We start from the raw sequence: 25,753 nt of genomic DNA, 5'->3' as shown, positions 1-25,753 counted from the left end.
CTGCTGAGTGTCACGTAACTAATGAGTGCAGCTCCCCTTGGTTCAGTATGGTTCAGTTCTCTGTGAAATGTGTAGTCCACTGGCCCAGAACTGTTTTATTTCCTGGATGCTCCTAAAAACCATTCCTTGCCTCATCTGGAGCCTGTGAAGTACTAACCATCCTTTTCAGGCTGAGGGAAACCAGCTCTTACATTTTTGTAATGTTCTCTTTACATCTTATCCAGCCTAAACCTACAGTCCCCTTTGACTTTGGGTTCTCTTACTGAAATAGCAAGAAAATGAGCTGGCCTTGAGGACCCTGACCTGACCCCTGTCTGGGGTGAGCACCACCTCAGGGACCCCCCACTGCTGCCTCGCTGGCTTCAGGCCTCCTTGCTTGTCTGGGGAGTGGAGAAAACGTTACTGTGAAGAAAGGCTGCATTAGATTTTAGAGAACAAGAATCTGTGGTAGCAGTGGAGAGGTTCACCACAGAGCAGGACTTGGTGCTGTGGATACTCACAAGCTGGAGTGGGGAGGAAAGCAGAGAAGGCAGCAGTGCTGCAGTCTGTGTGAGTTCCTGTGCATGTGCCTATAAAGCTGCAGGAAGAAAGGCAGCAAGTGTGTGTTTTCTAGATGTTGAGCAGTCACTGTGGTAACTATATAAATTCTAGCAAGTGTGTCAGTCAACTGGGTTAGTGAATCTGTGGCTGCACGTGACACACTTTGCAAAATTAATGAACATGCTTTCATGAATGATTTATCCTGACATCTAAAGGTTAAAGTGTCTTGAACTAAGGATGCTGAGGGGTGCTTTTCTATATTGATCCATAAATAATTAGCTGTTTGTAATTAGTTAAAGATTCCCTATCAGACACTGAGCTTGGGGAACTTCTCTGGCTTCACATTATTTGTTGTGGGATTTTGGTAGCCTCAGACCTGCTCAGGCATTTTATCTTCACTGGGAGAAGGGTAGAAACATCTCCTAGCTCAGCTGGTCCATCTTTTATTAAAGGTATGTGAGAGGTCTCCTCTGAGGCCAATGAAAGAGTGAGCAGATTGCTGGAGAAATGCAGATGAGAGAAGGGGTGTCCTTCCTCCCCTTCTACTGCAAAGCTGCTCAAAGCTTGATCTGTGCCTCATGCAGCTGCAACAGGGATTTAGAAGTTGCACAACTCCCCTAAAATCTCCTTCATTTTTCTCTCTTTTAAATCTACTTCTGTCTTGATCTGTAAAAAAAACACTTGTCAACCCAGCCAACCAGGAAACTAAAAGGGAGGAGAGATGCAGGGTTTATACTCACAATCTTGGAGCATTCCACAAATTAAGGATTTTCTGAGTTAAACAGGCACCAGAACCTTTTCCTAAAAGAAACTGATGCAAAAGAGGAGTGTGTATGTTTGGGGGTGGGAGAGAAAAGAGCATCATAGAGCTCTGAGGTCGTGGCCTTTGGAGAGCAAAAGGTGACTAATGTCAGTATGAGGGTTTTCCAATTGCAGGGGGCAGTCAAGAGCATAAACAGCAGCAAGTGGAGCTAGCCTAGGGGGAAACAAAGCCATTTGTTTTTGGAACGTGGCCAAGTTAATGCTGCATAGTGTGAGCACAGAGAAGTGCTAGTGCTGGTAGAGGAAAAGCAGTCCAGAAAACCAGCTGGAAAAGTATGATGCACAAGAGATTGCAACGTGAGTCTGGGGGAGGAGAGGGGCTGGATGTCAGAGTGGGTTCTGGAGAGGAGGCTGAAGAGCATCTAAATCACTGGGAATTTACAAGTGAAACATTTCTCAGAATTTTCATATTCTGTTTTTCTTCTCTTTTTGTTGTTGTTATTGTTGTTGTCATCAGTCTGTGCAGATTTAAGGAGTTCATACAGGCTGCCTCTGTGCAGGAAGCAGTCCAAGAATCTCAGAAACAGAGGGTGTACTTGGTGCTGCTGGGGAAATTGTTAGGTTTTACTTGCTTGCAGGAAAAATAACTGGCCATACTCCATACTACTGTGGCTGCTCAGTCTCTCTGTGGTCAGTTTCCTTGAGAGAGACATTTTTATTTTCTTTAAAATTCAATATAAGCCTCTCTATACTCTTCTAGTATCTATTTTTCATACTAATAAAATTGTCTGGTTAAGCCACAGCAAAATTATACCAATTAATCTAAAACTTGGAAGGCTTAACAGCATTGCAGTACATGAAGGGAGAAGGTAAAATATCAGAAAACATGGAGAAGACAATTCATCTAGGTGAGCTGCATTAAGCTGAGACCTGGAGGCTGGCAGACAACCTCCCTTCTCATTCCAATTTGTTTCACACATTCTGTGCCTGTCTGAGCCAAACCTGAGTGTCTGCAAAGTGCTGAAAGCATCTGGCGAGTCAGAGACTATTTGCTGTTGTTCCTGGGGCTCCAGTATAAAAATGCCCCTCTTGGTAACCCTGTGGATGAACCCTGAAAGCTTGTGAAATCTGAACAGAGGTTGTTTTCAAGTCAAGGCACAGGGAGTTGCTACCATAAGCAGTTCTGCAGGGCAGTAATTGCTGAGTTTGGCCATTGAGTGAGAAGAAAGGAGGAGGTGGTGAAAAAGAATTAATTAGCCTGAGAAATACTTAATTTCTAACTTTCTCAGAAGTTGTTACTTTTGTAACAGTTGTGGGGCTTTGTAGTTTTCTTGTTGTACAAATTATGGTTGGTGGCTTTGTTTTGCTTTTCCTGCTGTGCCTGGCAGTTTGGACCATTGAAAACAATGTTTTCAGCTGAAGGCCTTACTCTTTGTAAGGGCTCAAGGTGGGAGCTAGAGGCTCAGGATACAGTAACAGACACCAGACCAACAGCTTTAGTGATCAATAATTTATCTCTTAGTAATGGTACAGAAACAAATACAGATCAGCAGTACAGTTATCCAGTTCAGAACAACACTAAATCCAGGAATTCACCAATACTGGGCTGAATTGAACAGCCAGGCACAGAAAGGCTTTGTGATTGCCTTGGGTGTGCAGGGTCCTGGGGATATTGTGTAAGAGAATTGGAGCCTCACACCTCTCTAGTGTGCACAGGGCATGAAAATACTGTATAATGCAGCAACAGCCCCTCGCTGGATACTATTCTTGGTCACTGAACAGTTTGTGCTTGTGTGTGTTGTCCATTACTTTGGGGATCTGTAGGCCCTGTAGTCTCTCCCATGTTTGTTTTATGATGATAATGATGCTCTGATATATTATACTAAGCAAACAATTCTTAAGAGTATTAACTGTAGTCTTTCTGTACTTGTGTTTTAGCTGGAAGAGGAGAGATCAGTACTCAATAACCAGTTATTAGAGATGAAAAAGAGGTAAGTTGTTTTTTCTGATGGGTTTACCTGTGCAGTCCTACAGAAAACTTCAGAAAACAATGCAGAAACAGTGCTACAAAAAAGCAATTATTTTTGGAAATGTAATTGTATTAATTGAAGAACATGTTAAGCAGTGGTATTTGCCCATCCCCTCTTTAGTTCTGCACCTCTTGTGTTGTAGTTCTCTTCATTTTCAGTACCCAGTTTAGTGTTTTGGTTTAGTCTGCCCTGGAATATACTGGGTTGTCCATCAGTCTGGTAAATGTGTGCATACAGATCTGACCCATCCAGTTTTCAAGGAATAATGGAAAAGTACAGTTATGATAAGGATTGTTAGTGTGAATAAATAGATAAAAGCAGTTATTCAGCCTTGTATGGATTGTTCTTCTAGTCTGGGGATATTGAGTTTATTGTGGCACTAGTTACTGCAGTTCATTCAGCAATGTTTTTAAATGCCAGGACATTTGTCCTGGGTGACTGGGGCACCATTTCTAAACTGTGCTGTTCAGCAAATGGCCCAAGTTACAAAATTTCCTGTCTTTCTGCAATATATATGTGTGGAAAGTTAATGGGCTGAGTGCCAGTGTCTTCAGGAAAATGTGGGCTTTTCAAAAGCAGTTATGTAAATGCTCAGAGAAAGATGCAGCTCTCCATGACACCAAGTGTGTTCCAGGAAAACCAAACAACCCCCTGTTAAATTTCCTGCATTAATAATGGTTGCTACAAAGAACAGTGAGTGGCACTTGGGTATTTGTGCACATCCTTGGCTACTCAGCATTAGACACAGATCCCTTTTTTATTCCCTAATAATCTGTTACTTGGGAGCTGGGTTCACATCAGGTCAAATCTCTAGGAGCCCTTTTCCTGCCTTCCTCCCACCCGCAGGGATCCTCTTCCTCTATTTTAGCAATATTCCAGCAGGAGTGACAGGAGTTGGCTGTTTGTGGGTCGAGGGGGGTTGTGTGCAGCTGCAGCTGGTGAGGCTCACCCTGGGTTGCTGACTTGTCTGACTGTCTTTGAGCTTGCGCTACTTATCGATACTCATTTCATTCCTCTCTCTTCCCTCTCCTGCCCTTGCCTCCCCTGCTATATCTGTGTGTCTTTCATGGTAAGACTCAAGAAAGTCTATCCACGTTACAATAAATAATTTTTTTTTATTTTTTTTTTAAAGTAAAGTTGTTGTACATATTTTGGCTGCCTTTGTCCCTTGGTGTCTTGCTTTTGTTTTGTAAAACACTCAGCAAAATATCTATATCTGTATCTATATATTAAAAAAACCCAAAAAGTTTATATTTTTTACCAGAACAAAAAAGCCCCTTGGTGCAAATTTAGTTCTTCCTTACAGTATTTTGCATTTCTACTCCATGTTTCTAACATGTGGTTCTTGTTATCTTGCATTTTTAAAGCTTGCCCAGTAACACTTTAAGGTATTTGCTTCATTCTTAGAATTTCTTCTTTTTGTAGTAAGGGAAGAATCTGGGTGATATTTTTAATGTTAAAACCAACCAAAAACTTCTGTCTCCCATGACTACCACACACTGCTCAAAACATGGTTTAGCATTCTCAAGAAAGTGACATTTTAAAATGGCTTGTGAAATTACAGGCATTTTTATTGTTGTTTTTCTCTGGTCCCTGCTGGCAAACAGATTATTTCAGACTTGAATGGGCAAAGAAAAAGTTTAAGTTCACTGAACCAGTATACTTCTTTTTTTTCCCTGATAAAATAAACACTTTCTACAATATTTTTCCTGCAAGTTATCACTGTGTAGTTATTTCTCATTCAACATAAACTCCTTATGGTTACTCTCTCCTATCAATCATCCTACAAATGATGCTGCAGCTGAGAGCACCAGTGGGGCAGCCTCTCTGCTGATGCTGGAAGCAAACTGTGATCTACACTAAACATAAGTAAGTAGTAAAATACCTACTAGATTTGTAGGTCTTCCAGTCTCAGTGTTCCAGAGGGCCTTCCACTGGAGCTGTCAAGTGTGGTTCCTGGAGAGACTGCCCTGTAAAAGGAAAAAACAAAACAATGCTATAGTTAGAAACCTTTTTTTCCCCCTCCCCTCTTCGTTTTCTCTCCTCTTTTTTCTTCTCTTGTTTCCCTCCCCTTGTATTACAGCATGCCAGACCCTTATCTTGAATTTGCAAATATATATTTATATATGCTCACAAACCTGCTTGCCTTTTTCAACCACCTAAAATGCTTGTGGTGGTTGAAACCAAGCCAAACAAATGGCGAATTTACCGTATTTGCACAAAAAAAAAAAGCATTATGTTTGGTTTTCAGCTCCCAGATGAAGAGCTAACCAAAAAGTGGAAATATTGGCTAAATAAATAACAAGGTGCTGTAGGTGAAGGCTGCCAACAGAGCACAGGTGCCCTCCCAACACACTTCATGGGCAGCTGTGCTCTGTTGGCAGTGTCCTCTGTATTGGTGACACATTTCTGTCCCACACCACCACCTTGCTCTTTGTATCCCCTTCAGCAAAGCATTGAAAAGCCTGGGTTAGGCTTGAGCCTGCATGTAATCCTGCTGGAGAACACAGGGATTGCTGGCATGCTTGGAGGGCTTTGCTGGCTCGGGGTTGGTGAGGAGATTTGTTCAGTGCTGTTGCCCTTTTTGGGTTTTGTTCACAGGAGTTTTAACGTGTGTCTGAAGGCAAAGATGGCACAGGCTGCACCTTGTTGTGTTTCTGCTTTAATTAATTCTCTCATTGTGAAAATATACCAAACACCAAATCAACCTTTTGGTACTTGTTTGGTAGCTGCATTGGTTTTTCTAAACCCCAGATTCTCCACTTGCTGCTTCCATTCCCAAGTATAATCTTTAACAATGAAAGAATTGGATTAATTGTGCTCTCATTGTTGAGTTTCCTATTTATCTGGAGTGGGTGAGATTTCTTGTATTTCATGGTCTGAGTATCGTGGCTCTCACTAACTGTAGATACTGTGGATATGAAAACTTTTCCCTTTGGCTTTAATTGGTGTCCCCTACCCACTGAACATTGTCACACAAAGATGTCTTCTGCTCTTGATCCTTGAGCAGTCCCAAGAGACTATAGTTTTGGTTAATTACTTAACTGAAATTGTTATCCCACACCTGAGATGCTTGAAGTATCAGCCACTTTGTGCTCTCTGCCCAGTTTGTCTCCAGCACTCCCAGCCAGGGAGGGGAGCAGCAGTCACTGCTGTGGCAGTGAGACTGATCATCTAAACCTAGATGTGTGGAATCCCATAGTAAACTGGCTACACAAGCAGAAGCTCAGGGCACTGACAGGTGGCTGTGGGCACTGCTCAGTGCTCTGCACAGCAAGTTTCTCTCCTAGATAAGTAAGCACAGATTTCAAAGTGATAAGAATTTGTATTATTATTCTTTATAAACTAAAACCTTTCAGCTTGTCAGAAACTTCTGTAGCAGTAGTTCTCATACCAGAGGGCAGTGACTTATCTGGGTGTGCTGTGTGAACTAGCAGGAAGACTTGTTAGCATCATTGTGAGGAGGTCCTGGCTGTGATGCCTTAACACCCCTGTCAGGACAGAATCAACTCTTACAGCTTTTACTGGATCAACTGAAAAGGCTGGGAAAACTGGACATCCCTACACAGAGTAGGCTGTGCCTGCTCTGGAGGTTTTCTTTTAAACCCTTCTTCTATGAAGCAATACAAATCTCACATGGTTTTGTGTTGAAACAGTAGTTGTTGAAGGCCTAGAAACTCCAAGTACGTGTTTCAGGAAATAATGATGTCACTGAAATTAGTGAGGACCAGCTGATATTTCCAGCATCATCAATGCTTTGCATGACAACCTGTATAATGAGCTTTGCATGTGTGTTTTGTTGCTTGTTAATGATTTTCAAGAAGTAACAAAACTCTGAAGTTAGGTTTTGTGGAACATTGTGCAATGTGTTTGTTTATCCTGTATCTCCCCAGTCTATTAACTTGCTTCTTTAAATTGAAATGGCTGCGATGATAAGCAGATTCTGGCATGTACTACCTAGGTAAAGTTTTTGCTTTGTTTCCACAGTTTTAACATCTGAAATGTTTACACATATATAAAATCTTAGTGTGAAGTACAGCACTGAAATTTGCTTTTTTAAGAACCACTTCTTAAAGTAGTCTAATACTTGAAATTAAACTAAATTTCTTTAGGTGGTTACAGTTATCTATTCTTTAGATGACTTCTGGTTGTGTTTGGTTTTCTTTTAGAGAATCAACACTAAAAAAAGAAATTGATGAAGAGAGAGCATCTTTACAAAAATCCATCAGTGTTACTAGTGCCTTGATCACAGAAAAAGATGAAGAACTGGAAAAACTCAGAAATGAGGTAAATGAGGAACAGTGGGGGTGCCTCTTAATTTCAGATTAATTTATGGTGGGGAGTACATGGGTTTATGTGCTTGCTACTGAAGAGCTCGCTCATTCTTTTTTGTTACTAATTTATTAGCTGGTTACACCTAAGAGTTAAATCTTCAGGTATCTGTGCCTCCTTAGGTGACTTTTAATGTATATTTTTGGTGGCTCTTTAGTCCTTAATCCTAAGGATGTTGCCATGGTGCTCTGACTTCATTCTGGAAGGCCTGAGCATTCTCAAACAAAATTCTTACAGATCACTGTCCTCCGTGGAGAAAACGCTTCTGCAAAAACGCTGCAGTCAGTGGTTAAGTCACTGGAGTCTGATAAACTGAAACTTGAGGAAAAGGTGAAGAACTTGGAGCAAAAACTCAAGGAAAACAACGAACAGCCTTTAACTGTAACTAGCTCCTCAGGTAAAGGAGAGAGCCTCTCCACTGCCCCTGTGCCTTCAGCTTTACTCTGGTAGATTTTTGCCACCCGGACTAGAAACTGTCACATTGTTTCAGTCTCTGACTCATAGTTTCATAATTTAGATTACTTGATACTTACACTTTCTTTTGTGTGTTTTTCTTTAAAGGTGACACTGCTGCTAATCAAGATGAAATTGCACAAGAGAAGCAGGTATTTGATCTGAAAGATCAGCATGCTAAAACAGCAGCATGTCTATTGAGTGAAATATTCTTCCAAAGACAGTTCCTCATCAGATTTACCTTGTAACCTTCTGCTTCTGAAGGAACTACTAATGGCAGGAAATACTAAGAATCAAGGAATGAGTGATACTGGAGAAGTAGTTCAGGTTACTGGGACACAAGGAAGCAAGCAGGAAAACATGGGTGGCAAGTTTTGATCTTCAGCTTGTTGGTGAGGTACAGCCCAGCAGAGCAGACTCAGAAATTGCTCCTTGCTGTTCTTTCCAAAGGTTTATTGGATGTGAACAAGGAATAAGTTGGGGCCCACCTGGATCTGTGGTGCTTGCCACCTTGGAGAAACCGGGTACTTGAGCTCAGGTGCTACTTTGGAGCTTCTGCAGTTGAAAATATTAGTATTTGCTTCTTAACTGCAAAACTTTCCTCAGAATCAGGGTTGGCAGCAGTGGGGCGAGGAATTTGCTCAGTTTACCTGTGACAGGAAAAAGGGGCATCAGAGAGTGTGGTAATAGGAAGGAACATGGGACGTGCTGCTGTGTCACAGGCAGTCAGTGACAGCAAATGCCCAGGAAACATGGGCAGAGCAGAATCACCTTCTGCTTGTTCTAGAAGTCCTTGTTAGAACACTGATGTCAGTCATAGTGATGAAAATATGTCCTTCCTTGTCTGTTTGGAGACCAGAAGCAGCACAATTAACACACACTAATCACCAATCTTTTTTTTTTCTGCCTCCTTGAATTCACCTGCTGATGGCAACACTTCCTTCCAAGCAGCACGAGGTTTGTTGCACTTCTTGTCTTCCTTTATTTTACTCACCATGTCCATTTGCCAGGCATTCCTTGATCACACTCAGCAGAGCTGCTGCAGAGCTGGCCTGCTCACCTTTGGGGCCAAAACCAGCTCTGGGAGATGCTGTCCAGGTGTGCTGGGCTGTCCCTCTGCCCCTTCCAGGACAGCTCTGAGAGCATCCACCAGAGCTGCAGGCTCACAGGGACAGAGATGCTGTTCTGATCAGAATTACACAGCTGGATTTATGTTCCAAATGGAAGATTAGAAAAAGAGTTCAATCTGGTGGGCTGAGACCCACCCATGTCTCAGAGGTGTTGGCTGGGCAGAACCATTTGGCTCCCTGGATGAAAACCACACTGAGGGTCTCCAGGATCCCTTGGAAGCTCACGGGTGCTCTCTGTAACACACAGATCCAGTGGTGTCATTGAGTGTTGTTCCTTTGTTGCTCACAGTCCTCACCTGCTGACTGTCCTTGTTCTTGGCTACTATAGATTGACTTCCTGAACTCAGTGATAGTAGATCTGCAGAGGAGAAATGAAGAGCTGAACCTGAAAATACAAAGAATGTGTGAAGCAGCCCTCAATGGCAACGAGGAGGAGATAAATAACTATGACAGGTATAAATCCTAGAGGAAAAACTTGGCTTGTGTTTTGGGAGGTGTTGGTTCTATCAGCTGCACCCTGCCTGATTTCAGCTGTCAGGAAGGACAAATGAAGCTTTTTCTTGAACTTAGGGTGAATTAATCCAGCTTTCTTTTTTAGATCTGTTACTGTGGTGTATCTGGTGGTGCAGAGTGATCCTCTGTAGTTACCAACCACAAGCACTGATGTAACATTTGTTGTTAAGTCTTGGTCGGATCTGGCCCTTTCCAAATTAAGTAGAAGAGTCTTTGCTCTTGAGAGGCTGGTAACTGCATGGAGGTGGGGAGATCAGTCCAGAGAAAGAGCTTAAACCCTAATTGATACATCGTGACTTCATATCTCTTATCTCAAGGGGAAAAATAGTTTACATGTGTTTCTTTTTAAAATAATATCCGTATTTGTGCAGTTTGTTTAGTAGATATTATAGTAGAAGGGATTATGGGTGTACTGCAAGGCAGGCAGGAGATCAGAAGGGAGTTTGTTATTCTCCTTATTGACCACTGTGGGGTTCCCTCAGTCTCAGTAATTCTGAGACACCGTGTCTGGTGGGGCGGGGCGGGCTGGTCTTTATCCTTCACGAAGAAGTCCCCTGCTTGACTTGCGCTGCTCTTGCAGTGAGGAAGAAAGCTTGTCAAAGAAGAAGCCGCGTCTCTTCTGCGATATCTGCGGCTGCTTCGACCTCCACGACACTGAAGACTGCCCGACGCAGGCGCAGATGCTGGAGGAGCCGCCGCACTCGGCGCACCACGGCAGCAGGAGGGAGGAGCGTCCCTACTGTGACACCTGCGAGATGTTCGGGCACTGGACGGCAGACTGCAACGACGACGAGACCTTCTGATGCCACCAGCGGCCGGAGGAGGGACTGTCTGTACCCTGAGGGGACGATTTATACCACCAGCATTTTTGCGTGCTGAATGTCAGGACAAGGGACAGCGTTTCTTGGCCCCCTCGCTCCCCTTCCCCTTGCCCATCCACTCCGGAGTCAGTACCTTGATAAGTATTTTGCTCCTCTGCTAATAAATGCCCCATCCCCCCCTTAATAAACTTAAGTGAACTATAAACAAATGATTTAACAAATTACTTTATGCTGTTTCTTCCCAGGTTCTGGGTTTGTTCCCACTCTTAACAAGAAATGCCCCTGTGCTGTTGCATTTGTTGATGGGAAAACTTGTATAGGAATGAAGCACTATAGTGATATTAAAGCTTATTTAAAGACCTTAAAATGATGCTGTTAATTTTCATATTTGCACTAAACCATTTTAAAGCTGAATTTGTAAATTTAGAATTTTTTTTAAAGCTTTTTGGTTTGTTTTTTTGACACTGGACTGGGTTGAGAAATGTTTCATCTTTACCTTCATTGATTGTGATTTCCTGGGGTTGTGGCTTGACACAAAGAAGCAGGTAAGACCCATGAGCTGCTGTGGGGGGTGTTTGTCAGGAACCTGAGGTGCCGTTTTTTTCCTTTTTCCTTTCAGCTTCTCCATAGTGTGTGTGTGTGTATATATGCATATATATATATTAAAGTTATATTTTGGAAAAAAAAAACAGGTTTTCTCTGGTGTGTCTCAGCTCTGTTCCAGGGACAGATGCTCTGGGTGAACGGACACGCGTTCCCAGCTCCCGGGGTGTCATTCCCAGCTCCAGGGGTGTCGTTCCCAGCTCCAGGGGTGTCATTCCCGGCTCCAGGGGTGTCGTTCCCAGCTCCAGGGGTGTCGTTCCCAGCTCCGGGGCTGTCGTTCCCAGCTCCAGGGTGTCGTTCCCGGCTCCAGGGTGTCGTTCCCAGCTCTAGGGGTGTCGTTCCCAGCTCCAGGGGTGTCGTTCCCAGCTCCGGGGCTGTCGTTCCCAGCTCCAGGGTGTCGTTCCCGGCTCCAGGGTGTCGTTCCCAGCTCTAGGGGTGTCGTTCCCAGCTCCAGGGGTGTCGTTCCCAGCTCCGGGGCTGTTGTTCCCGGCTCCAGGGTGTCGTTCCCAGCTCCAGGGCTGTTGTTCCCAGCTCCGGGGCTGCTGTTCCCAGGTTCAGGGTGTTCCCGGGCTCGGGCCGGGGAGTGGGTCTCGCGCCCGCCAGGGGGCGCAGCTCCGCCGCGCGCTTGAGGGGCTCCGCCCTGGCAGTCACATGGCAAGTCAGGTGACCGGCGGCGGTCACGTGAGGAGACCATGGCGGCGCATCTCAGCTCCGGGCGCGTCAACCTGACGGCGCTTCGGGAGGCCGGGCGGAGGGAGCTGCGCGAGTTCCTGGACAAGTGCGCGGGATCCAAGGTGAAGGGGCGTCGGGGAGGGACGGGACGGGACGGGACGGAGACACGGCACCGGCCCTGCCCGAGCATCATGACTCTCCCTTCCGCAGGCCATCGTGTGGGACGAGTACCTGACCGGGCCCTTCGGGCTCATCGCCCAGTACTCGCTGCTGAAGGTAAAGGCGGTGCTGGCCCCTCGGTGTTCCCTCGGCAGTCCCTTAGTGTTGCCTTGGGGTCTGGTCCCTCGGGGGTCCCTCGGCCGTCCTGCGGCTGCCGCCCCTGCCCCCGGCGCTCCCCAGGGGTGCTCAGCTGGTGAACGCGCGTAGGAGCATGAGGTGGAGAAGATGTTCACGCTGAAGCCGGGCCGCCTGCCACCGGCAGATGTCAAGAACATCATCTTCTTCGTCAGGCCCAAGCTGGAGCTGATGGACATCATCACAGACAACGTGCTGAGGTACAGTGGGTGCTAGGGGAGGGGGGAAGAGTGGTGGCTGCAAGGGTTGAATTGGGGCTCGTGGGAGCCAGCCGGGGGTCCCACCAGAGGAGACAGATTTGGCCTGACACTGGTTTGTCACGTCTGGGCTCAAAATGGGGAACTAGACACCAGAATTGCACAGCCACTCCTGGGGTGCAAGACATGCTAGGAAGAAGGGAGATGGGGGGGTTCACTTTGGCTGGTGATGCAGAGGGTGCACTCCTTGGTATGAGGAGATACATTCACCCTAATTAGCTGAAATGAGTTGTGTTCTGATTGACCTGTCTTTTGAAAACCAAGTCTCCCTCCCCTGGTCTCAGAGACTGTGCCTGGGTTAAAAAAAAATACAACAACCTGGAAACCACACAGGTTGGAATGGCAGTTGCCAGTAATGACCAGCACAGCATTCCTTTTCCCTGTGAATTCAGTGTTCATGGGCTGTGCCATCACCTGTGCAGCTGAGTTACCCTTTGCTGTGCTCCTGACTGTGACCCTTCCAGGGAAGACCGAGGCCGCTCCCCACAGCGGGATTTCCACATCCTCTTCGTGCCGCGCCGCAGCCTGCTCTGTGAGCAGTGGCTGAAGGAGCAGGGTGTGCTGGGGTCCTTCATCCACCGTGAGCAGTACAGCCTGGATCTGATACCCTTTGATGGAGACCTGCTCTCCATGGAGTCCGAGAGTGCCTTCAAGGTAAGGGCCTCTCTGGTCTTTGAGGGCAAACGCTGTTGTTTGTGTTGGCTGTGGGTGTTGGGTATAGAGGCTCTCAGAGGGTTTGGGAGTGACCTGCAGAGCAAACCTGGCTTGATCCGGAGTGCTGAGCTGAGCCTGCACTTAGTGTGTTTTCTGAAGGCTGAAGGACCAATCACTGCATCAAGCTGCACCTTCTTTCCTCCAGATTTAACAGCTAGTGTTACTTTTGCAAGATGAGTGCTCATGGGGCTTAAAATACTGAGTTTTTAATATATATACTTAAAATACTGAGTTGCTGCCAAGAGCCAGCATAGCCTGTGTCAATATGGAGCTGAAGAGCTGTGTACAATGGTTAATACCACACACACTGTCACCTACCAGCTGTGTGTCCTGTTTTCTCAGAATGCTGTGCCTGGGGACAGAAAGGTGTGAGACTTTGTTTGGCCATCTCTGCCTCATTAAGCGTAGCCTAGTGGACATGTCAGGGCTTGCAATGTCTTGTCAGCAGCTCTGATGAAGTGTTGTATGCTCTGACTGGCCTAATTTGAGGGAGAGGATCTCTGCAGTCTCTTTATACCTCTCTTACTCTTCTCCATGAAACTTGAAGTAGTGTGGGGGGGGTTCAGAAATAATACACTGTTTGGTGTGATAAAATTATTCAAGGCAATAACAGCACAGTTAAGGTCTGTATTTGCCAACAGCCTCGGTTTTTTGGACCACATTCTGCTGGGGGAGCAGCTGTGTTGGATCAACCCCTTCCCTTGGGAATCCTTGTTGTTGTTTAGGAATGTTACCTGGAGAGTGACCAGACAACTCTGTACCATGCGGCAAAGGGGCTGATGACACTCCAGGCTCTCTATGGAACCATCCCACAGATTTTTGGGAAGGGCGAGTGTGCCCGGGTGAGACAAATGTTTCTGTTCTTTGGGACAATGCATCTTGTTCTTTGGGACTGCCTTAAGGAGTATTTGGTTAAATGCACCTGTGGGGTTTCTGCATCCAGCCACTGACTATTCTTGTCATATTGGAATTCTGGGATCAAGGCCACCAGGTCTTTGTCATCTCTGACCAAAAGAACCATATTTGCTGTTCCACAGGAAGACTCCTGTCAGGAGGATTTATCTATTTCACATGCTTTCTGCTCATAGGTGCCCTGTCTTCATGTTTTCAGCAGTTCCTTCAGTGGAGTTTTAATACTTAGCTGCTCTGTTGGTATCAGAAGGGCTGAATGAAGTGGGGGGGTGTGTAACCCACGGTTTGTGCCTTAGCTTCTTCATTTTTTTAACTCACCCCTTTTTCTTCTCTCTGATCAGCCTATGGTTTAAATTGGTACCTTTTGTGAGGGAGTGGCTTGAAGTCAAATCCATCTGTCATGACCTGCACCATAACTAGCCTGACATGTTCTCTTTCCAGCATGTGGCTAACATGATGATCAGGATGAGGCGTGAGTTCCCCGGGAGCCAGAACTCCATCTTTCCTGTCTTTGACACCCTCTTGCTGCTGGACCGCAACGTGGACCTGCTGACACCGCTGGCCACGCAGCTGACGTATGAAGGGCTGATCGACGAGATCTATGGGATCCAGAACAGTGAGTACTGCTGGGCTGGGGGGGTTGCTGTCTGCTGGGGGAGGGGGGGTTCTGCTTCACTACATGATGGTGACAGGGGAGAAGCTGATCTGAACTAAGTGCAGGGATGGGTCAGTCCCAAGGACGAGCCCATCAAGATCAGCTCTGGCTCTCATTTTGCCTAGGAAGGGGAGTTGGATACAGTGCATGGATACTTTGGATGCTGGTGGATGAGTTTGTGCCACACTGAGGGGAACACTTTGTGAGGCTATTCTGAGCACTCTCCTGCTCTGCAGGAGGTAGTCAGAAAAACTCCAGAGAGGCATTTATGGGTTTTAATCCCTCCTGCTGTACTGAAGACTGGCCAGAAGGCTGCCTCCAAAACTCTTTGTAAACAAGGCAGCACTTGGGTGCTGATCACTTGTGTTTGTGTGTGGGTTCCTGGGTGAGCACAGGGAGACCCTCCTTATTTAACACATTTTCCCTAAGTCGTCTGCATGTTTACATTAGCTTTGCTACTCAGAACTGTTTCCAGATCAGGGGACATGTTTCCACAGCCTGCTTGTCTTAACCTCTGATGGTGTAGTTCCAGTTTCCAGTCCTCACAATTTTTTTCTCTGCACTTGGCAGCTTACGTGAAACTGCCTCCTGAGAAGTTTGCCCCGAAGAAGCAGGGTGAGAGTGGGAAAGATCTGCCCACAGAACCCAAGAAGCTCCAGCTGAACTCTGCTGAAGAGCTGTATGCTGAAATCAGAGACAAGAACTTCAATGCTGTGGGGTCAGTGCTGAGCAAGAAAGCCAAGATCATCTCAGCAGCCTTTGAGGTGAGACCTATATATGATCATGCATCCCTTGGGCATTCCAAGTCCCAGTCTGCATTCAGCAGGGCTGTCACTGACAGCTCGAACTCTTGCCATGGAGTAATTCCCCTGCCAGGTAGTCTTCAGAAGCCCTTCTAGTCTGTGCCCCTGCCCTGGGATGAGATCAGCTCCACTTCAACTGTTCTGAGTAGGTGTTGGTTAAATCTCCTCATAAGAATCCTGTAGTACTGCAGCTCCTCTCTTCTCCCCACCCCTCTGTTCTAGGGCTTTTTCTGTCCTCACTTTTAAAAGCTTGTCTTGGAGATAACCTCAATCACATTTCTCCTGTGTGAGCCTGTAGTTCCCATAACAGGAATTGTTTTCTTCAGCCTATAGAACAGTCAGGTGCTGTTTCCCTCCACAAGAGGCCAAAGGTTAAGTTTAGCAGACTGATCAATTCCACTTCGTTGCTGTTGTTGCCTGTTAGCTGAAAGGGACTTTTCCCCTTTGCACTGACTCAGGATGCAAAGAAAAGGCTTCAATAAATATAATTCCAGAATGTACATTCAGAGACTATTATGGCTGGCATAAAAAAACCCAATAGGAATGTGAAAAAGACAGCTGTCCTATAGGAGGTTTCATCTATAAATTCGTGCTCATGTCACCTTAGCCAATGCTGGAGAGTGCTGTGGGGTGTATTTGTGGTTTTGTTTGACAACATCCTGTTGATGATTCACAAAGAAACTGAGATCCCATATCTCTGCTTTCAGACTTCATGGTGATTCTCAAGAGAACCTGTTACTCTTTGATTTTGTTTCCTTGGGTTTTTTCTTTGCCTCTTCATTTCTGCCATGTTTAAGACCAGGCAGTGGTATGTTAACTGGAATACTGTGTGCTCAGCCTTATCTCCTAGTAAATGTCAACTATGGCAATATTAGCACTGAAGGTGCTAAAAATGGATTTTCATACTGGTTGCTACGAAAAAAAAAAAAAAGAAATTGTCAGAGATAATAGGTGATAATGAAACAGCAACATATTGGCAGCAGAGGACTTTTTATATTGCAGGCTTCATCATTATCACTTTCTTGCCTGCACTTGCCCACTGAAATCCCTCACATGTGAGTCAAATTATTAATATTCTTATTCCAAGTTGCAGCAAGAGGCAAGTAGCCCAGATGACATACAGAACTCTGGACTGCTCTGAGCGCTGAAGTCTGTGTTTTGCTTGATCCTTGCTCAAAACCTGGGACACTGGTACAGCCAGCTACAGTTAATAGCAGGCTTCTCCTTGCGAGGGACACAGACCCTGCCAACCCAGCTCCTCAGCACCTTTCATTGCTGCCTTGAGGAAAAACGTCCCCCACCTCTGCTGCATTTGCCTAGAGCTCCGTGTTTACTGCCTTGATGTGACAAAGATAGTTTTGCTGGTAGGGAACCCAAGGAACAGATAGTGATGGCTGAAGTCAGACAAACGTGGAGAAAAGTGATTGTTGATTTTTTTCCATTATACCAGTGTTGCCAGTCTGAGGGTCCTGTTATATTGTCCTGTCTCTTCTAATGATGCAAGTGATGTTACAAGTAATGCTTTGACTTTATTATAAGCATTTAAAGTCTTTTGTCTAAAAGGCTGCATATCTCTAGCAGTATCTGCTGTTGCAGTGGGTACAGTAAAAATTTATTAATGATAAAGCGCTCTAATTGGTGTTATTAATCTGTACAAGACCTAACCCAAGTGATGGATTTCTTTAGGAAAGACACCACGCAAAAACCGTTGGAGAGATTAAGCAGTTTGTCTCACAGTTGCCTCACATGCAGGCAGCAAGAAGTTCTCTAGCAAACCACACCTCCATTGCAGAACTCATCAAAGACATCACCAGTGAGTATTTGTTCAGTAGTCTGACCCATTTTAAATACAGCAAGATGCAAGACACTTTGATGGACATCATTCAGCTTGGCAAAAATTGGCTTTGCTCCATCCACTGCATCTCTGCTGAAATACTACACATAAAAAATAAGCTGTCAGTTGCTAATGTATTGTTTTTCATTCTTTTCCCAAAGCATCTGAAGATTTCTTTGATAATTTAACAGTGGAACAAGAGTTCATGTCTGGAATAGACACAGACAAGGTAAGCAGATAATGGCTTTTAGTGACTCTTGCATCTTAAAAAGAAAACAGCTTATTTCTCTGGGTTTTTTCCATTTGGGTTTTTTTGAGAGAGGAAACATCTGAGCTAGATAATGTCTGTCTCCTTCCAGTGTCAAGGTTGTTCAGCTCCCATGTGTCTCCTTGCACATTTGCAGTTTTTTTCCAAGTGACATGGATTGCTGAAGGTACTTGGAGATGGTGCTGTACCGTGTGCTGTGTGTACCGCAGGTGTGTACAGCTGGGCTGCTGTGACTTGTACAGGGACACCCTGTACAAGTACCCTGTGAGGGGTCAGTGAAACAGTTAAGACCGTATTTTTTTCATGCATCAAAGTCTAGCTACTGACTAGCATTAGAAGGAAGCTGGGTGCAACCAGTGCTGGATCACTGGTTTACTGTCTTGAGCTTCCTGGAGAGCAGCTGCATCCTCTTTCTTGCTGTTGTGGAGATACTAGGCAAAACCAGATCTTTCTTCCCAGGTGTTTTAGGCATTTTAAACAAATCTTTAAATAACAGCTTATGTATTTTTTTTTAATAGGTTAACAATTATATTGAAGACTGCATAGCTCAAAAACATCCTTTAATCAAGATCTTGCGTCTCGTTTGCTTGCAATCTGTATGCAATAGTGGACTGAAGCAGAAGGTTCTGGACCACTACAAGAGAGAAATTCTCCAGGTTGGGCTGTGACCTTTGTATCAATAAATGTCTGAGAAAATCCACACAGAATCCTCAGCTCTAGCTCTACACCACTTGCATTCTAGACAGAGGCATCTTATACAGGGTAGAGTTGATGTGTGTGCAGATGGAGCCCTGAGGCTTCTGTCTGGGCTGACAGCAATAACACAGGAAGTGCTCGTGTATGTTTTACAACATATAGATACAGAGAGGTTTTGATCATTGCACTTTTTTACTATTATGATTAAAATACTAAACAAAAAACCTTTTTTTAAGCTAACATCTTTGCTGTGGTTGTCTTGGTTTTTTTTCAATCTGGTCACAGGTTATTGACATGGTATTAAAGGTGAATTCTTCTTATTGCAGACTTACGGCTATGAACACATATTGACCTTAAACAACTTAGAAAAGGCTGGACTCCTGAGACCTCAGACAAGTGGTAGGAATAACTACCCAACAATCAGGAAAACCCTGCGCTTATGGATGGATGATGTCAACGAACAGGTAACCAGCCAGCTGAGCAGTGAACACTATATTTCTAACAATACAGAATTTTGTGAGGAAGGGGAAACCCTTAATATTTTATTTTTCTTTATTTTTCAACTTTATTTCTGTGGTGCTGTTTTGCAGCATCAAGTAGCACCCACCTGCTGCTCACACTGTGCTCTTTCCTGCAGAACCCCAATGATATTTCCTACGTGTACAGTGGCTACGCTCCCCTGAGCGTGCGCCTGGCACAGCTGCTGGCTCGGCCAGGGTGGCGAAGCATAGAGGAGGTTTTAAAGATGCTGCCAGGTCCCCATTTTGAGGAGAGGCAGCAGTTACCTACTGGCCTTCAGAAAAAGCGTAAGTTTTGCTTTTGTTTTTCAAAGAGAGAGGCATCTCTGTGAGGCTGCAATGAGGCAATTGGAAATCAGGGCTGGCATAGACCAGGCATCTATCTCATCTCCCCAGCCCGCTGCAGCACCAGACCTGCCCAGCCCATATACTCAGCCTGCTGTTAATGCACAGCACCACGTGCACTAAAAATTCTAGAGACTTGTATTTTTGTTTACTTTGTCAGAGTAAATGAACCCTAAAATGAACCCTAAGCTTACACTGAGCTTTTAATAAGTAACATCACCCTGGTCAGCATCGCTCTTCTAGTATTAAGCCTGAGCAGTTGGAAGCACATCCTGTAAAGAAACTCCAGAGCGGGGAGCAGAGTCTCCATTTCTGGCCCCCAGTCTTGTATTCTACCCAATAGGCTTCTCCTCTAATTCAGCTGCTAGCTTTATTTCAGTTTTATGTCATTGAGAGTTTGACCAACAGTTGAGGGGCAGGAGATGTAAAAATGAAACTAAAACCACCTGTAAATTTCTCTGAAAACACAGGTCAACACGGCGAGAACCGGGTCACCCTGGTGTTCTTCCTGGGAGGTGTGACATACGCAGAAATAGCTGCACTGAGATTTCTGTCCCAGATGGAAGATGGAGGCACAGAGTATGTCATTGCCACTACAAAACTGATCAATGGAACAAGCTGGATCAAATCCTTGATGGAAAAACTGGAGCCTGCCCCTTTCTAGGGTCTGTGGTAAGACACAGTAAAGGAGGGTCCCATTGCAACACAGGCTGGTCTTCTGGCATGGATGCCTGAATGGCAGAGAAATACGGTAAGGGGAGAGGCTCTCCTGAGACTGGCTCTTGCTGCAGTTACCCTGATCCCGCCCTGCACTTGTGTTCCTATTGTTTGTGGAACTTCCTAGTAGACAGACAGTGCTGAAAGGCACTAAGGATGAAATAAACAATGGGAGAGAGATCTCTGCTCATGGTCTGCATTGGCAAACAAGCACTGGAGGAGCAGGGCTTTGCCCTGGTCCTATTTGGCAAGTTGCTGCTTTTTTTTTTTCTTTCAGTTTAGTTTTAGTGGGAGGTGATTACTTCTTTTTACCCTCCTACTGTGCTGAGGAGGCAGGATGTTGTCTGATCCTGATTTCATACCACTATTCCCAGTCTGTCTTTCTCTCTGATGCCTGATACATTCCATCAATGCACTGGATCTGTGGATCTGTACTGGCTGCACCTCTGCTGTACCCAGGATTCGGTTTCCTGCCCATCTTTCTGCTGAAAGCCTGCCCTGTACTGTAACAAGCTGTTTGCTATGTTAAATGGCCTGTAGGCCACACTCAAGTACAGTGCCCTGCACTCTTTGACCAAAGCCTTCAATGGGTTTTCTGCAACAAGTTACCCCTTGAGCTATCCACATGCCTGTCAGCAGTACGTGAACTGCACCCAAATTTGAAGGAAGATGCTTGAGCCTTTTGCTGCACTTGCCCTCTAAAGTATGAGTGTATGAGTATAAAAGTATGAGTGTGAGGTGTCTTGTTTGTCCTAGGTACACCCACCTGACTCTGAAAAGCTGCTACAGAGTATGAATTACATCAGTGTGGCAAAACACACAAATACTCCCCGCATGGGACTCAAAACCAAAAACAGCTACATCAGTGTCCCAGTAAACAACAGCGGGTTTAAAACAGACACTTTTTTCACCCCCCTTGTTCAGTTTATAAATTGTGGTACTTGCTGCCACAAGCTGTTGGAGAGCTCAGAATTATAAAATGGAATTTTCCATGGCATGATCTTGGTGGCTGGGCCCTTGTTGCTGCTGAGCCAATGTGTACAAGAGGCAGCTTCTGCCTCTGGAAGACTCAGCCTGGCTAATTGCTAGAGGCTTATTATGTCTGTGCAGCTGCCAGAGCCTGCGCTGCTTCAACAGCAACCAATGGTTCACACTGCTCTTAGCTCTTAAATAGCTAAAACACCTACAAAAAAACCAGCAACAAACAAACAGACAAACAAACCAACCAAAACCACACCCCAAAATGCAAGGCACAACACCTCACACTGTAAATAACTCTCTTAACAAACATATCTGCTCTTGGTTACCCTGACTAATGTATACTATTTCCACCTCAAAAAAACACTTTCATTTTTCAAAGTTCTTACAGTTAGGACTGTGGGTTTCAGTCTGTTGTTTTGTAAGACTGAGTTCTGACAAATCAGCCCCTTCCCAGAGCCTGTGTCTGTTTAACCTCTAACTGGCTTATTAGAATAAAATGTAATTGATCCTTTTTTTGAAAGTGTTTGCTCACTCCCTCTCTGGAATAGAAAAAATAAACAAAATAAAACCCTGCACTGTGGTACCTGTTTCCTTCTCCCTCTAGCCCAGGATACCTGAATTACTGAAGGTGAAACTATTTTTCTAACATCTGGATGTTTTTTCTTTAACCTTATGCACTGATTACATGCTGTTCTGCCACTTAACATACTACATCAGAAATATTTATGAGACTTTTAAAGAAAAACACATTTTAAATCATCTGAGACTTCTTAAGGTAGGTAGGCAACTTGCAGACTTGTCTTGCAAAAACAAAGCATGCTGCAACTTTGCCAATAATGCAAGGAGCAACAGGGATTGCCATGCTCTGCATTAATTCTGCAGTTGCACTGTCAAGTAGATAATTTCACAGTATTTAAAATGAAAGCGAAGTAGCTTCAGAGCAAAAATTAGACATTACTGTGCAGAAAAAAAAAAAGAAACAGTGCAGTCTTTACGGAGTGTCTTTGGCTTGGCCTTGAGGGTCTTTGTACTGTCAGAACTTTCAGATATTTTTTTTTCTAAGCTTAAAAAGTGAACTAATTGCAAGGAAATTAATAGCACTGATCAGGCTAGATTGTGAACTAAGGTCATGATGTGAAAAAGCTGCACCAGGAGCGTAAAGGAAACCACCCAAAGCACCAGCTCAGTAGCTCGCTTACCCTTTCACTCAGACCACCAAATGTGTTTGTAACACAAAGTAAAACATTTCATAAACAGTTCATGCTGGACACTTGGTAAACTGATTTATCACCACCACTGCTGCATATTTTTTAACAGACCATGCCCTGCACCGCCACCAAGCAAGTCACATGGACACTCTAGACAAAGTCTCTTCCTGGAACTATTCAACAACAACAACAAAAAATAAAAGCCATCTTGATCAATTCTCTGGAGGACCAATTACTACTTAACAGGCTTCCTGAGCAGCTTGATTATGTTCTGCTTCTGTCTAAGGCCTTGCTGACCATGCGGGTAATAATTTGATAACAAGAGAGCCTAATTAAATTAAGGGGCCATTTTCTACATCATAATATCTCTGTAGGTAAGAGATTTGATTTGCAGTACATATGCTTCCTTCTCTCTGCTATCTGCATTTGTCTGGTTTACAAGCAAAAGATAAAAACAACAACACACCAGCAAAACCAACATTATCCAACCTTCACCCCAAAACACTTGTACTTTTCATATAACATTATTGGAAAGCAATATTGCTAAAAACAAACATATAGCTTACCTTTGCCCTCCTCATCTTACTGTAAAAGAGCTGTAGTGCTCACCCTCTCAAAGGAATGACTTTTTGGGTGTGCAAGGGGGAAGCTGGAGCAGTGAAGGAGTAACAGTGCGACAACTGGGCTGTCTCCAGCACTCAACTCTTCATGGCTAACAGAGCCTGACTTAGTCCACACAGTCCTGTCCTGTGCTGCTGGTCTGGGATGATCCCAGCTGGATAAGAGCATCCCCCTCCCCAAATGGCCTGCAGAAGCAGAAGGCTATCACATCAAAAGGCACAACAGCCTTCCAGATAACTGCAGAATGCTAAGTCGAAGGTGACACAACACTTTGTTAAGAGGAAAAAGCCCACGTTGAAACTACTGCAGGTTCTGACCTGGTGAGACTCAGCCATGGTGCTCAGGCTCCCACTGCTCCCTGGGGACCAGAGCTATTTGCCGTGCAGCACCGAGCGCCATGTCAGTGGGTAATTGGTCCTGACCACACCTAGTGCATTAGTCCTCATGGGCTGCACACGCAGCTCAGCACTCCTGGCTCCCGGACGAGCAGAGCAGGAGGGGATCAAACTACCGCACCAAGCGTTCAGAAGCCAGGAATTCAAAGCACAGCTGCAGAACAAAACTAGAGGGAAACAGGAACCCTGTGAAGTAGAGTCCATCATCTAACCGGGTAAGCAGTTCATTTTTTTGTCACTATCTTTTCTAGATAATCAGAAATCACGTAAAACCTCAAGATAGAACAACTCACTGCTCTGAACAACTGAGAAGCCATAGTTGGTTTTTAAAATGCAAAACTCCAATAATGTATTCATGTGCCTGAGTTTAAAAAGAAATGACTGAACTCCTTTAAATAAAAACTCTTTATCACAAGAGCTCTTTAAAAAATACCCAAAGTGGCAGGGTGGGAATTCAGTTTACTTTGGCTGGGTTCAAACTGTTTAGAAGACAAATAATCCTTTTAGCTTTATCCTAAGCCTAGTTTACATTCCTTTATGTGCTTGACCAACAGTGTGAATATTTTGCATCAGGTGCAGCTATGATCAAAATTAAAAAGAATGTTTAAGTTGGAGAGACAATAGAATCTTTTAGATGGATCTTCACAGTTTTAAGTCTAAGGAGTCAATAACTTCTATGAAACAGTTCAGATTTTATATTAACAAATGAGCAATCACTTCTAAAGGGATGGATAAGTATGACTTTAAAATACAGCTAGAAGATCAATTCTAGAGCATCTTATCCTGTCTCTCCCATTTAAAGGTTATTTTTAATGTGAGATATAAATATTTGCCTGTACAAACTTGTATTTAAGCTCCGGTTTTCATCATTCTTAAACAAAAGGCTCAGTTTGTGCCAGTACCTCCATTAGATGCAATTATATAATTAAATATTAATGGTGGCTTCCTTGGAGGAATTGACCACTTTGATCAGAACACACTGTTGGTAATGCACCATCAGCGACCATGCTGAGCATGAGGCTTCCTGGCTGCACAGTCACTGACATGGGGGAAAGACAGCAGGAGCCAGCTGGACTCTGTAAGGACCTCTATCCCTCACCCACACAGCAGTGTCCCCTGTCTGAGTGCCTATATTTTAATTTACTTAGTTACCAGTCTTGGTTTGGAGGCTTTGCTCAGATCCTGAACTCTTTTTTCAACACTATGCAGTTCAACAACCCTGTACAGGACTCCAAAACCAGCACACAACAGTCCAACCTGGCACTAACAACCTTCTCAGAAGGACAGGTGGCCACTCACCCTCCTGAACACAGCCACTTCTCCCCACAGCAGAGCCACCCCACTGCCTCTGCAGTCCCCTTGCTCAGAAAGATTGATCCTGTCCCTCTGCTTGCAGCCCGGGAAGGAGTAGGGCAGCAGCCCCTGAGAGCCTACCTGCCGCAGCGCCAGGAGAACCATGCCAGGGAAAACCATGCCCGACTCCTTCGTCATCCACTTCCTCAAGGTGCTGAAGGAGCTGCTGGCCTTCGTGCTCTTCAGCTACACCGTGCTGGTTGGGGCTCTGCTGCTCGCTGGATGGACGACCTACTTCTTGGTGCTTAAATGAGAGGCTCCTGTGCTGCTGCTGCAGCCACAGGCTGGCCAGGGGCAGCGGGCTCCTCAGCGCAGCTCCCCCACTCAGCACACAGGACGGCAGCCCCTTCCTGCAAGCGTTTCGTTTCGTTACTGCTTGATCATAATCTTATTTTCTTATGTAAAAACAAAAATTAAAAAAAAAAAAAAGCACTGCATGCATGCACTTTACTGATCTTTGTGGCTCTTTGTCTCTGCTAGACATTCGCCCCTGTTCCCTGAAACATTTAAAAGCTTCCCAGTAGTTTTCTCCTGAGACTCCCACCCTGCACAGCAGAGGACACAACAATGCAAACGTGACCAACACCTCAAGCAAACAAGTCCTGCCTTGTCTAACTCTGTCTCATTAAGGGTGTGAAGGCAGAGATACAGAAATTACTCATAATTATTTTTTTTTTCTTTTTAGAACTCCTGTGAAAAGACATTTTAAATCAGCACAAGGTCTCCCTCTTCTTACAGCTTTATGAGATACACTGCATGGGGTGGGGGCACCAACTCCACATCATCTGCAAGGCTATTATTTAGTGCTGTCCAGTGAGCAACACTTTTCAACAAATGCTTAAAACATGCAGTTAGCAAAAAGATGTGCCTGTGATACAGCACTACCTTCCTAAAAACAAACCATCAACTGAGTTTCTCAGAGAATAAATAGGGATTTCGGGTATATACAAAAAACCCTGATGTAGCTGATCAAGGCCTTTCATGCAGAACTACACAGGAAACCTTTGATGGGTGAAAAGCGAGTCTCAAATTATTTAATCAAGGCCTTTAAAGTACAACTACACAGGAAACCAATGCTGGAGAAGCTAAGGATTGTCATGGAACCATCCAGAAGCACCAGTAATGCTGAAAACCCCATCAGGACAGCAGGGAGGGCGGCAGTGGCGATCGGAGCGGGGAGCGCAGCGGGACTCTGGCTCGCCCCGAGTCGAGAGCTCCTCAGGTTATTATCCCAATTCATCCCATCCCATCCCATCCCATCCCATC

General features: G+C 44.9%; 2 protein-coding genes across 5 annotated transcripts in view; both read left to right on the top strand.

Moving 5' to 3' along the window:
- CLIP1 (CAP-GLY domain containing linker protein 1) overlaps positions 1-10,832 on the top strand; it is a 55,613-nt gene extending 44,781 nt beyond the window's left edge. For 3 of the 4 annotated variants that reach the window (XM_009998417.1, XM_009998415.1, XM_009998414.1), the window contains 6 exons: positions 3,241-3,293; positions 7,502-7,619; positions 7,902-8,061; positions 8,226-8,269; positions 9,576-9,700; positions 10,341-10,595. In XM_009998417.1, the coding sequence (XP_009996719.1) occupies positions 3,241-3,293; positions 7,502-7,619; positions 7,902-8,061; positions 8,226-8,269; positions 9,576-9,700; positions 10,341-10,563 (723 nt within the window). In that variant the 3' untranslated portion in view covers positions 10,564-10,595. Of the gene's footprint in view, positions 1-3,240; positions 3,294-7,501; positions 7,620-7,901; positions 8,062-8,225; positions 8,270-9,068; positions 9,075-9,575; positions 9,701-10,340 lie in introns of all 4 variants that reach the window. The other variant, XM_009998416.1, reaches the window with a different exon arrangement.
- A 1,044-nt stretch (positions 10,833-11,876) lies between these two features.
- VPS33A (vacuolar protein sorting 33 homolog A (S. cerevisiae)) lies at positions 11,877-19,898 on the top strand. Its single transcript, XM_009998413.1, has 13 exons — positions 11,877-11,978; positions 12,067-12,132; positions 12,283-12,410; positions 12,932-13,121; positions 13,907-14,023; positions 14,535-14,709; positions 15,319-15,512; positions 17,238-17,364; positions 17,547-17,614; positions 18,172-18,309; positions 18,676-18,813; positions 18,987-19,155; positions 19,683-19,898. The coding sequence occupies exons 1-13, from the start codon at positions 11,877-11,879 to the stop codon at positions 19,874-19,876; spliced, it is 1,806 nt and encodes a 601-aa protein (XP_009996715.1). The 3' UTR covers positions 19,877-19,898.
- Positions 19,899-25,753: the final 5,855 nt, after the last annotated feature.

This window comes from Chaetura pelagica, unplaced genomic scaffold, assembly GCF_000747805.2.
Source record: "Chaetura pelagica isolate M959 unplaced genomic scaffold, ChaPel_1.0 scaffold585, whole genome shotgun sequence".
Classification (NCBI taxonomy): domain Eukaryota; kingdom Metazoa; phylum Chordata; class Aves; order Apodiformes; family Apodidae; genus Chaetura; species Chaetura pelagica.
The sequence above is the reverse complement of the archived record's forward strand: the minus strand, read 5'-3'. Positions and strand labels throughout refer to the sequence as shown.

Bases quoted from the DNA above. Each gene is read 5' to 3' on its own strand.
- VPS33A (XM_009998413.1), top strand. From the start codon at position 11,877: ATGGCGGCGCATCTCAGCTCCGGGCGCGTCAACCTGACGGCGCTTCGG. The intron at 11,979-12,066 runs GTGAAGGGGCGT...TCCCTTCCGCAG, and splicing joins ACAAGTGCGCGGGATCCAAG to GCCATCGTGTGGGACGAGTA. The intron at 12,133-12,282 runs GTAAAGGCGGTG...GAACGCGCGTAG, and splicing joins CCCAGTACTCGCTGCTGAAG to GAGCATGAGGTGGAGAAGAT.